The sequence below is a fragment of the Nomascus leucogenys genome, chromosome 22a (genome assembly GCF_006542625.1).
Source record: "Nomascus leucogenys isolate Asia chromosome 22a, Asia_NLE_v1, whole genome shotgun sequence".
Lineage (NCBI taxonomy): Eukaryota > Metazoa > Chordata > Mammalia > Primates > Hylobatidae > Nomascus > Nomascus leucogenys.
This window is the reverse complement of record NC_044402.1, coordinates 140895076-140908329: the sequence shown is the minus strand read 5'-3', so window position 1 is coordinate 140908329 and position 13254 is coordinate 140895076. Positions and strand designations below refer to the sequence as shown.

General features: G+C 44.7%; 1 protein-coding gene across 10 annotated transcripts in view; it reads left to right on the top strand.

The window, feature by feature from the left end:
• The window catches only part of ANKMY1 (ankyrin repeat and MYND domain containing 1), a 108506-nt gene that overhangs the window by 10590 nt on the left and 84662 nt on the right, over positions 1–13254 (top strand). For 8 of the 10 annotated variants that reach the window (XR_004027974.1, XM_030803648.1, XM_030803647.1 and 5 more), the window contains exons 2-4: positions 692–854; positions 2904–3093; positions 4902–5045. Coding sequence is in view for 9 of the 10 variants with exons in the window: in XM_030803648.1 (XP_030659508.1) it covers positions 692–854; positions 2904–3093; positions 4902–5045 (497 nt within the window). In the remaining variant the exon portion in view is untranslated. Of the gene's footprint in view, positions 1–691; positions 1038–2903; positions 3094–4901; positions 5046–13254 lie in introns of those variants that run through there. The other 2 variants (XM_030803654.1, XM_030803652.1) reach the window with 2 other exon arrangements.

The window sequence follows — 13254 nt, the reverse complement described above, 5'->3', positions numbered from 1 at the left end:
AGCCGCAGAGTGGCAGCGGGCATGGGGCGGGGCTGTCTCCAGGGAAACGCGACGCTCTCCCGAGGCGCAGGGCTGGCTAGCAGTCGGGGCGGGAGCGCGGGCGTCCGCGGTGGCTGCAGTCCCGTCGGTCTCCGTGCTGTCCGGCGCGAGCTCTTCGAGCCTTGCTTGGTGCGGTCTCGCGACAGGGGCTCTGGGAGCCGGGGCTAGGGGGATCCCGGAGCTCCGTGGGGCAGCGCGGGGGGGTCCAGGCTCGCGGTCCCCACACCAGGGAGGGGCCGAGGGGCTGGGGGTGTGGGGTTAGGTGGGCGCGGCGTCTCCCGAGCCCATCCTCGAGCGCTGGCTTCAGAGGCCCGTGGCTGAGACCCGCTGTTAGCGGCGCCTCCTGGGCGATAGTGGATGCGGGCCTGGCCCGGCCATGTGGCCGCGACCGCCCTTGCTGTGATTCCCGCCCACGAAGGGACAGGGACACCTGGGGACGTGGGTGAAGTTTACCCCTGGTTCCGACAGGTCTCCCTGAGGACTCCCAGGGATGGTGGTCCGGGGCCGGTGGGTGGCGGCCCAGGCTCCGGCGCGGTTCAGGGAGGGGCTTGGGTTCTCTGAGGCTCAGGGGCCGTGGGCGGGGCCTCGGGCGCCCTCCTAGTTCCCGGCGGGAGCCCTGGGGGCAAATGTGTGGTCCTGACATCGCTTGCAGGTTGGAAGACCACAGGCATGGAAGGGGACCAAACCTCCTTTAGCTTAGAAGACGAAGTCTCTGGGGCTGGCAGCCCCCAACGCCCGCTAGAGGGGAAGGGCGGCGAGACCCCTGCTGCCGAGGAGCCGGGGTCCCTGAAGAACTATGCTGTCTTCGCCACAAGGTGCGGGGGACCCTCCAGCAGGGAGGTCTGACCCTGACCTGGGGCCCAGGGTTAGCCGGGATTCTCCTTAAGGCAAGCAGTAAAAATCGCTGAACTGTGTTACTCCCTGAGAAACTAGTTTTTGGAGAAATCTGAAAGCCTCAACACTGCATCAGCAACCACTGAGGAAAACGACAATAGATGGTAATTGGAACCTTCTTATGTCCCTTCCTGCCTGCACACTCTGCCACCCGTGTCGCCGCCTAGTGGAGGGAGGGAGCATTTCCCTCACGAGATGGGGTTCCCAAGTTGTCTCCATCTTCACAGCTCTGTTGTTCACAGCAAGGGCTGCTTTGAGCCAGGGGCTGCCCTGGAGTCTCACTGCAGCATCTCACAAGGTCCCCCTGTCACCCCATCGTGCTTGTCCCTGTTTGTGGGCCTCCAAAACTCAGTCCCAGCCCTGGCCTTATGTGATGGGTGTTGGGGACCAGCCTCAACCCCACCCAAAGTCTTTGGTAGAGTACCCAAAGTCTGGTGGGGACAAAGGATTGAGAAGAGACGGGTTAAGAGTTGAAAGGTGGGGAGCCAGGGGGCCAGTTGCAAAAGGAGGCTGCAAAAGGCTCAGAGCTCTGGTCTCCACACTATTTATTGAGTACACTTAGATCTGAGAAGCAGATGTTCAGGGCGAAACAGTGAAAGGGTGGCAGTGCGTCATAGGTGTAATCTATAGCAATAGCGGTTTAAATGAATCTCCTTTGTGCTCAAACAGCATATCTTTAACTTATCGGAGAGTAGCTAGTGGGAGCGGGCTTAAGTAGGAGCCTGCACGTCTGTCCACATTCCAGTGCTTCAAAGGAGAGTCTTTCTCCTTGAACACAGTGTTTACAGATAAGAGAGTGGATCTCACTCTGGGCATGGGAACATGATGGCAATTAGGAGGCTTTCCTCCTCAGAGGCTTCTTGTGGCTTTCCACAACTTATTGTCCCATATTTTCATGGCCTGTTTATACAGGCACCCCACAAGCCCTTTTCCCAACAATGGGCTTTGGGAGGTGCCTGGGTTTAGATGGGGTGGTGAAGATGGAGCCCATGATGGGATGAGTGTACCTATGAGAAGCGGAAGAGCCCAGAGTTCCCCCATCCTCTCTCACTGCCATGTGGGGAGCCAATGAGAAGGCGGCTCCACAGGCCAGGAAGAGGACCCTCCCTAGGCAGGGACACTGCCGGCACCTTGGCCAGGGACGGCTGCCCTGCACAGCTGAGAACATAAGGCCCTTTGAGACGCCCCATCCATCTGGGGGGTCTCAGATGCTCCGTCCATCTTTCATGGTCTGAGGCACCCCATCCGTGTTGGTCTGGGATGCCCTGTCCTTCTGTAGGGGGTCTGAGACACCCCATCCATCTGTGGAGGTCTGAGGCACCACGCCTTTTGTGGTCTAAGACGCCCCGTCCGTCTTTGGTGGTCTGAGACGCCCCATCCATCTGTGGGGGGTCTGACACCCCATCTGTCTGTGGACGCCCTATGAGTTACGGCAAGTCTACCCTGGTTTGTGCTCCCCCCTGTTGCAGCATATTCCCCAGCCCTGCATCCATCCATCTGTCCATCCTAGTATGAGCTGGCTGCCTCTCGAGCTGCCTTCCGACCTTCCATGGGTCCACATGTATGGGCAGTCTGCTTTCTGTCCAGCTTGGGGCTGGCACTGCTGGCCCTTGAATGAGTACCCTGCTGTGGGCACCCACATCCTGCAGGCGGCTGGAGTGGGACAGAGGGCCATCGATCTCAGGAGATGCTGCCAGCAGGCCCGGGCTGGACAGGCTCACTGGTCCTGCCTCTAGGGCCTGGCAGCATCTCTTCTATCCGTTGGCAGCCTTACTGTGCATTCCACTTCCTGTGTGGCCTTCGGCAATCGCTGCACCCTCTGTGCCTCGGTTTTCTCTCCCGTGGAGTGGGGATGCAGCAGCACCTGCCCCGGGGCTGTAGGATGAAATGAGATGCTGGGTTGTGCTCAGCAGTCACTGGAGGCACTGCAGCCATCTCACTCTTTCCTCCTTCTGCTCCTGTCCTTTTAGGGATGTTTCAGCTGCCCCTGAGAAGGAAGAGGAGGAATCTGAGGGCCCGCTGAGGGCGCAGGACCTGAGGGAGGCCTACATCCAGCTCGTCCAGGGTGTGCAGGAGTGGCAGGATGGTTGCATGTACCAGGGGGAGTTTGGGTTGAACATGAAGCTTGGATATGGCGAATTCTCTTGGCCCACAGGCGAGGTAACTGCTTCCACACTTTCTCCGCCTCCTCCCCTAGGGCCTCTGGTGGCTGGCCTTTCTCCCAAGAGTAATGGGACAGGAACTTTTAGGCCCATCAACAAGAAGGATGCTAGGCTAAAGTTTTTCCTCCTTGAGAAATGTCCAGAGAAAAGCATCTTTCCCAACTTCCAAAATCACACCTACGGTTTGCTGGGGTCCCAGGATGAGGTTTGGGAAGCTGTGACATAAGAAGATAAGTTCTTTTTCTGGGCGAACGTTTTAACATTATGAATTACCGTAGTGACTCGTATATTTACCTTGGTGAAATTGCCTGTGTCTAGGCTTAAGCAGAAGGCAGCGAATGTTCTAGAAGACAAAATGAGAACAAGTTTTGCACCCCCAGGCTGGGTCCTGAGCCCACATTCAATGCAGCTGAAACTGGAAAGGCCTCTGTTGGCGCTTGCCATGGAAAGTCCAGGGATGAGGTAGCCTCAGGCCTGGCTGGATCCGGGATTCTGATTTAACTAGGCCCTCTCTCTCTCCATCTCCACGAGGGGCTTCTAAGACTGACCTTGTTCCATCTGCCCAGACCCTGGGGGTGGCATCAAACACCCCTGGGAAAGAGAAAGGCCCCATTAGGATGCTGGTCTGACTTGGGGATGCATGAAGTGGTCAAGTGCATCAAGGGTGGGGCAGGGGTAAGGCGTCCTCTGGTTGGCCAGGCCTGGCCCAGGCACTGGGGCTGGGTCCCTTGGGGAATCCTCTCTGTAGGGAGAGGGCATCTGTTGTCAGAAGAAAGGGAAGGGACACTAAGCTGTGAAAACTGCCAGGCCTTTCACGTCAGGGTCAGGTCTGGGTGGACTGTGAGCATGGATGGCTGTGAGCACTGCAGGCCCATCCTGTTGCTGAGAAAAAGGTGGTGCCTGGCACTCAGCATGAGGGTCTCCTGGCTGGAAGCCCTTGTCATGAATGTCACATTCTTTTTTTTTTTTTGTGATGGAATTTCATTCTTGTTGCCCAGGCTGGAGTGCAATGGCACAATCTCGGCTCACTGCAACCTCTGCCTCCAAGGTTCTAGTGATTCTCCTGCCTCAGCCTCCTGAGTAGCTGGGATTACAGGCATGCACCACCACACCCAGCTAATTTTTGTATTTTTAGTAGAGACGGGGTTTCACCATGTTGGTCAGGCTGGTCTTGAACTCCTGACCTTAGATGATCCGCCTGCCTCGGCCTCCCAAAGTGCTGCGATTACAGATGTGAGCCACCACACCCGGCCAAATGTCTACAAAGGTCCCTCTGGGGGCCTTGGTAGAGGGGCAGGCTCTGACACACTCACTCCTGTTGTTTGTGGAGCTCATGTGTCCAACTAGTGCTGAAGAGTTATAAATCAGAGTCTTCCCCTGTGCCTACCGGGGCCCACAGCCAACCTCCCAGGGCCAGCCTGTCACCTGTGAACCTGGCAGGGAGCTCAGCAGCCTGGGACTCCTGAGTGGGGACAGGACCCTCCAAACCTAAGGTCAAGGTCACCAGGGAGAAGGCAAGTCCGTGCTCTCCTGACTCAGGATGTCTAGGCAGTTTTAAGCCTCCCCAGAGTCTCCCACCTGAGGAGAAGACAGAGAGGGAGCCTGGCTGTCAGGCTGACTGCCTGGTAACCCCTCTGGATGCTTCAGTTGCCGACTCTTATAGTTGCATGCTAGGCATCCGTGAGTTCTGCCACAGCCCCGAGTGGTCCCCATTCATTGCCAACCAGGCATGGTGGCTCGGCCTCAAGGGCATCCCGTCAGGTTCTGGAAGAGCAGCAATTTCTCACCAACTTCTCCATCTCACAGTCATACCATGGGCAGTTTTACCGGGACCACTGCCATGGCCTGGGTACCTACATGTGGCCAGATGGCTCCAGTTTCACGGGCACATTTTACCTCAGCCACCGAGAAGGCTACGGCACCATGTACATGAAGACACGGCTTTTCCAGGTGAGGGGGCTGCCATGTGTTCAGCTGGGGTCGAAGTGGCTGTGTGTGTCTAAGCCACTGGACAAAAAGATATTTAGGTCCTGGGGAAGTTTGTTTAACTACAAGTAGCTTTTTTACTTTTAATGATTAAAATGGTACCAATAATAAGGGTATAGACAGAAAATAAAAGCCTCCTTGCATTTTATTCCCCAGAGGGATACTAGCAAATTGTTATATATCCTTTAGATTTAAGACATGCACGTGTTTATTTTTAAATATGTAAACTAGATCACTGTACACATAATGTTTGAAATGTGCCTTTTTAAATGGAGAACATGCCTAGTCTTTCAAATACAGATGCCTTTCCCCCTTTTATTACAGTATAATTTACAGTAAAATTCACCCATTTTAATATATAGTTCTGAAATTTTTGACAATTATAGGGTTGTGTAACTACTACTGTAGTCAGGATATAAAAACAGTTCCATCACCCCCAAAATATTGCCATGACCTTTGTAATAAATGTCTCTCTCCTTCAACAAACTGTGGCTGATCTATTTTGGCCTAGAATTTTGCCCTTGTGAGAATGCCATATTAATGGTGTCAACAGAAAAAAACAAACTCTGCAAAATATTTTAAAGAGGTTTATTCTGAGCCAATATGAGTGGCTGTTACTGAAACACCAGGGGTTCGCTCTAGGTCTTTCTGCTTCCTGCACAGAAAGCCAATCACTGAGACAATGAGTATTGCCAAGGAAGAAGGCTGTAATTGGGAGGTGCAGCTGAAGAGATGGGAGCTCAATCTCAAATCCATCCCTCTGATTAAAACTAGGGGTTTATATATCAAGGAAGAAATGTAATACTGTGTGAGAAAGCAGGAACTTGGGAGGGGTGAGGAAGCAGTCATGGTGAACAAAGGGCCTGGAGTCACATTGAATGCCATGGTCTGGTGAGTTTCAGTTCTTTGATACTTTTTGAGAGGAGTTTCAGCTCTTTGATGCTTTTTGAGAGGCCTGAAGGTCTTTCCTGAGGAAGGAACTCAGATAAAACAAGTTTCAAACTTTAAGACCAGAAGGGTCAATTTTTATGTTTATCTGGAAACAATTCTCTGTAAGATTACTAGGCTCGTTTCAATCCCCCCATTTTTATTTATCAGTTCCTCAACCATGGGGAATCAGGTTGTGGATCTTTCTGGCTGCTCCATGCTGAGGAGGGGCGTTGCGGGCAGCTCCATACCATGGGTGACTATGTGGTCACTTAGGAATCAAAGGTTAATCTAATATAGAGTTTTCTTCTAAGAGACAATCTTTCTCTTTCCATTCCCCCACTTGCATCAAAGACCAATCACAGTAGGACAACCTACTTGCAAAATAAGTGTCAGTTTCCTAGTGCCCTGATTACCCACACAAAGTGCAGCAAGAACTGTGGTTCACATAGGCTGTGCTAAACTGGCTTCGCTGGAACCTCTCACAAGGCCATTTCAGTCAAAGCCTTGGGAAAATAACCAGTTCCCCCAACTGTGTCCCATTATAAAATAAAACGGATTCTTATAAACATATGCAAACAAACACATTGCCATGAATTAAGCATATTCACAAATAGTTTAAAAATTCTGGAGAAATTAGGCAGAGAGAGAAATATGACTCAAATTTTGTTTACAAATGTATACTCTACTCAGTACACTTTAAAGTATATTTCCAGGTTATAAATAGCTCAAAAGAAAAAAATTATCCTGACTCTGAAAGACAAAAGAAGAATCAGCAGTATTTCAAAAAAAAAAAAACATAAAAAGTATTACAGTCTTCCATTAGCTCAGTCCATGCAGTCAACTCCTGCTCTGCGTCATACTGGGTTAGCAATGTTTATGAACACATCAGCCTTCCAGTTAGTGCAGTGGAAGTTTTCTCTCTCATCCAATGGTGCAATCTCCAAAGTTATCAGAAACCTGAATTCAATGGTCCTTTTCAGGAACTCCCCCAAAGAAGCAAGCCCTGGACGGTAGCTGATTTTAAGTCACTTTTTTTGAGAAAGATCAAAGCAAAACAACAATTGTGGATGACAAAAGTCTTAAGGCAGCCATAATCAAAAGACACAGATGACAAGGAAATTTGGTTATTTCTGTGTCATACAACAATTTAACATAATAATCATTAGCTATTACTGACAACATATATTTAAACATATTAGAATTTCAAGAATGTCATAAATCCTGGAACACATATTAATAACATGTATATAAATACAACCCAAAGAAACTTAAATACCACCTCACAATTTACAATGCTTCCTGGATAATTCTAATATAACAAATAAGCATAATATGTCTTTCTTGGACTTCAGGAAGCCTAATAGCCAAAAAATTAATTTAAGATCAAAAATACTGAATTTAGAACTTGAAATTTTGCTGTTGAAAAGGCTGTCAAATATCAAAGGCTTAAGACACTTGATATCATAAAATAGGATCACAAGTTACTACAGAACAGTCATTTAGCCAAAATTATAATACAAAAACATTTTCTCTTTGACAGCATATTGTTTCCTGAGCAATAAAACCTAAACAAAAGGCAGCATGACCTGTCATCCCAGCACTCCGGGAGGCCAAGGCGGGTGGATGACTTGAGGTCAGGAGTTTGAGACCAGCCTGGCCAACATGGAGAAACCTTGTCTTTACTAAAAATACAAAAATTAGCTAGGTGTAGTGGCGCATGCCTGTACTCCCAGCTACTCGGAAGGCTGAAGCACGAGAATTGCTTGAACCCGGGAGGCAGAGGTTGCAGTGAGCTGAGATTGTGTCACTGCACTCCATCCTGAGTGACAGAGTGAGACTCTGTCTCAAAAAAACAAACAAACAAAAAACAGCATGAGATCAACTAAATATGTCTCTGTCTCTCCCTCTATTTTTTATTCTGTAGTTTTACTGAAAAGGTAAACAAAAATCTCATCTCTTACATGAACAATTTTTTCGAAAGAGAAAACCATATTTTACCTTTGTATAGTGTATTATTAATGTTAAAGTTAATTTTAATAAAACCTTATAAACAAATCTATCTAATTTTAATCAGTTTAACCATAAGGTATGATTTCTATATACTTTTTATAACCTTTCACAATTTTCTTTCTTTTTTTTTTTGAGATGGAGTCTCACTCTGTTGCCCAGGCTGGAGTGAGTGGCGCGATCTCGGCCCACTGCAAGCTCCGCCTCCCAGGTTCACGCCATTCTCCTGCCTCAGCCTCCCAAGTAGCTGGGACTACAGGCACCCGCCACCACACCTGGCTAATTTTTTTGTATTTTTAGTAGAGACGGGGTTTCACTGTGTTAGCCAGGATGGTCTCGATCTCCTGACCTTGTGATCCGGCCACCTCGGCCTCCCAAAGTGCTGGCGTGAGCCACCGTGCCTGGCCAACAATTTTCTATTAAAGACTAGATCAGTGCTCCTAGGGAACCATGTTATTCTGACACATGGACCCAGACACTGGTCTTGCATTAGTGCACTTTTGATACTAATGTTTAATTTATAGAAAATCTCTCAACTAATATTATTCCTCAAAATCAGCCCTTAAAATCTCATGCACCCACCGCTTCTGCAATAGTCTTTGGGCCTAGAGGGGTTGAACAGTTTTAATTTCTGGCCCTGTGTCTCACGAAAGCAGTTCATTTTGATTGTCTCCTTCTCCTGGGTCTGAAGATGAGGCTTCAACTGGTGTCAATACTATAAAGATGTAGCAGGGATTGGTGCCTTCTTCAGACCCAGGATTCAAAGCCCTGTAAGTTAATAGCATAAGGATTACTCAATAGGATATTTATACTGCAGAAAGTCCTATCATTCTCTCTAATATGTTACAAATTAAAACACTGTGATTTGGTGTTTGAGTTACTGCCTGCAGCACTTTTAACCACTGTATTAAAGAGTTAGGTTGCTCACTGCATATGTCTAGTTGCTAGCACTCTAGGGACAGAACTGTGACCGAAAACATCAAAGTGTGGTAAGTCCAATGCTAAACTTACCAAAGTAAGACAACTAACTTTTCTTTCCATCATTTAACCCATTTACTTTTTGCCCCAAGAATACTCGTCTCTAATCCTAATGTGACATCATATACATTAGGATTAGAGACAAGTTCCATTTAGAAATAACCCCAAGAAGAGTTTTTTTATTTTATTTTTACATGGAAAATCAGATTTGCTTCAGCCTCAAAGAGCATGTTTATGTAAAATTAAACGAGTGTTGGCAGCGAACTGCACTTTTTTTTTTCCTAAATGAGAAATGGGTTAAAATGATGGTAAACACAAACATCAATTTTGTAAATTCAATATTAATTTCCTTTAATCTCCTTCCACTTAAATATTGTACAACACAGCGACAAAGTAAGAACAAGCACGCGCATCTTAATACATGGTTCTGAAAGTTTTGTCTAACTTCTTTCCAGCTATTTTAAAAAGGGTATCATCACACATTTACAAGGTTGGTTTCTAAATACAGTACTGACAACCGATTAGGGAACTCTCACCATTAAAATCTTCAAGCCAGTGCAACACTTGTGCATACTTTGTTGCGAGTACACACATGAAGGCCCATCAGTGATAAATGGCTTCGGATCAAAAATCACTAGAAACTCTCACGTTTTTATTATCATTACTTAATCCAAGTGAATGTCACTTAGTTTTAATCATGGTAAACACAACTAAATTAGTTTGAGAAAAATCCCAATTAATATAATTTCTTTAAGGACAAGGCCAATCTTTCCTAAAACATTAAAACTTTGTACCCACATCACAGTTTTTTTTCTCATTACCTAAAGGAAAGATTGGAAATCAACTCAAATTGATTGAATTGAATGACCTTGGAAATAAACACCATTTAAACATTTTTATTCTCACCTACTTTTTCAAGTAACAAATAGTGTACTATTTCTGCTCAGAACTTGTAAAAATAAGTCTTCTCTAGATCATTCGAGGTAAGCAAAACTAACCACATTTTAATTGGCTGGTGTGCTCTATCAATTTTTGCAGGCTTGACAAAGGTAGCTTAGGAATTCTAGAAAAACAGAACAAATTATGACTTGTTAGAAATACATAGGAATAAAGTGACTATTCACATACAAGCTTTCTATTAAAAAACTAAGAAATATCAGTGGTTTTATATATATGTATATATAAGTAAAACACAAGGGAGATCAAAGAGCAAATAACTGAAAATCAAAAGCAAAAACCAGTAAACAGGATACCAATCCCAAATCTTTCTCCTACTCAGTTATCAGTTGACTGTGGATGCTACAGTATTACCCAGAGCCTAAAATAACACATAATATTTTGTTCCTTGTATACAAATTAACGTCTTTAAGGCCGCCAATACCACTATACATTTCATGCAATTAAGAAATTCACTTCAGGCACATGACCAGTAAGTATCTTAGTGCTAGCACTATCTATGCAGAAGACTAAATACAGTGTGAAACAAAGCAATGCAGGCATTTATGTGATATTTGGCTCCATGTTAAATCTGGCTTCATGCTTAACTCTATTCAAAGAAGAATTGCTGGCCAGGCACGGTGGCTCACGCCTGTAATCCTGGCACTTTGGGAGGCTGAGGCAGGCAGGAGGTCAGGAGATCGAGACCATCGTGGCTAACATGGTGAAACCTCGTCTCTACTAAAAAAAAAAAATACAAAAAATTAGCCGGGCATGGTGGCGGGCACCTATGGTCCCAGCTACCCAGGAGGCTGAGGCAGGAGGATGGCGTGAACCTGGGTGGCAGAGGTTTCAGTGAGCCGAGATCATGCCACTGCACTCCAGCCTGGGCGACAGAAACAAACAAACAAACAAAAAATAGAATTGCTCAACTGCTAATGTATTTAATGACAATATTTCTTAATTTATCTTCATCAAGAGTAAGACCTTTAACTTTGAGCAGTGTTAATTAGCCATATTTCTCCAATGTTCTATCAGGTTTTAAAGAATATTTTACTATCTAAACTTTTTCAACTTTCTATTTTCTCTGCATATGCATGAAGATAGACACACAGAGAAACAGGAAAAAATTACATATACTTTACACAAGACCATCTGTGACATGCTTGGACTTTCTGTTTTGTCCTAAATTTTCTTTTCTTTTTTAAGTAACCAATCATTTTAGGACAAAAATTTACCGTACAAGATTTCTTTCTCATGAAAAATTATTTTTTTTCTTTATAACCTTCCTTAATAAATATATATCTTCATATTCATAACTTTCTTCACATCTCTCTCCCCTACTTACTGGTTCCTTTCTACTTTGTTTCATAAATAACCTTTTAACTCTATAATTTGAACTAACCTTTAGATAACGTCTGAGTTGGACAAAATTATTCTTTTTCTCACTGACAGCACGTCTTCTTTGGTATATTTTATATACAGAATTATAATTAACTATAACTTTTATTCTTAGTAACCTTACATTTTAGTGAAACCCTAGGAAGCAAGAAATCCCAAACTATCAGATATTAGCATTTTATAGATGAGAACAGTTTCACAATTTTTAGAAACGTATTTCCCCATACCATAACGTTTTCTTAATTGGAAATGACTTAAGTATCTAATGAACATTAAAAATAATTATAAGGTTTTAAATTACACAAAAAGTTCACCTATAGCACTTATATAATGTATATAAATACATTTTATTTTTAGCAGTTTATCTGGATTATTTATGTATCATTTATTTCCTTGTTAACCATTTTATAACCTGTGAATATTAGGTATTCATCTAAATAAGAACCTTAAAGTTAACTACGGCCGGGCGCGGTGGCTCACGCTTGTAATCCCAGCACTTTGGGAGGCCGAGGCGGGCAGATGACGAGGTCAGGAGATTGAGACCACGGTGAAACCCCGTCTCTACTAAAAACACAAAAAAATTAGCCGGACGTGGTGGCAGGCACCTGTAGTCCCAGCTACTCGGAGAGGCTGAGGCAGGAGAATGGTGTGAACCCAGGAGGCAGAGCTTGCAGTGAGCCGAGATTGCGCCACTGCACTCCAGCCTGGATGACAGAGCGAGACTCCGTCTCAAAAAAAAATAAAAATAAAAATAAATAAATAAAGTTAACTACATGGGTATTTTCACCAATAACTCAGAAAATTCAGCTGCTTTCATTGAAGTGACAACATTAAATTAGTCGTACTTATCGAAAAAATTCGCAGAAAGATAATTTTGTTTTGTCTGGGTTTATAGTTTTATAACCTTCTGTGCCAAACCCTGATATCTCAAAATATCTAGCAAAGATAAATATAAAACCCAGATAAAAATATATGCTGACAGTTCTGAAGACATTTCTATTTTTATTTTACCTATAATTTTTTTTTTTTTTGGGACAGAGTCTCGCTCTATCATCCAGGCTGGAGTGCAGTGACATGATCTCGGCTCACTGCAAGCTCCGCTTCCCACGTTCATGCCATTCTCTTGCCTCAGCCTCCCGAGTAGCTGGGACTACAGGTGCTTGCCACCACACCCGGCTAATTTTTTTTTGTATTTTTAGTAGAGATGGGGTTTCACCATGTTAGCCAGGATGGTCTCGATCTCCTGACCTTGTGATCCACCCGTCTCGGCCTCCCAAATTGCTGGGATTACAGGCGCGAGCCACCGCACCCAGCCTATTTTACCTATAATTTCAAAGCCAGTTTGTTTAGTGAAGATTTACTTAAATCTCGTGAAAACTGCTTGGACTTATTTATTACTAATTATTACTTAACTAATTATTAATTATATTTTTATTAAGTAATTACAAGTAATTATTTATTAATGAAATTGAAAATTAAGTAAATAATTTACTTAATTTCAATTCATAAATTTACCTTAATTTATGAGTTGAAAATTGCTTGGACTTATTTACTTAATTTATGAGTGCTCTTTTATTTATAAACCAACTTGGTAGACTCAACCTATAACATAATAAATGTATATATATATAAACACATCTAGACATGTATACACACACACACACACACACACACACACACACAGATTCAATAGCTTTTACCTTGGAACTCTAGCCGTGAGATAGCAATACAAACTCACCAGTCTACAAATTTGTTTACATGTCTGAACTCTGTTAGCCTCAATAGGTAATCCAGTGAAGGCTGTGGACCAAAATTTTAGGTAAAGCAGTTTCCATGGCAGTTTTTTTTTTTTTTTTTGAGATGGAGTCTTGGTCTGTCACCCAGGCTGGAGTGCAGTGGCACGGTATCAGCTCACTGCAAC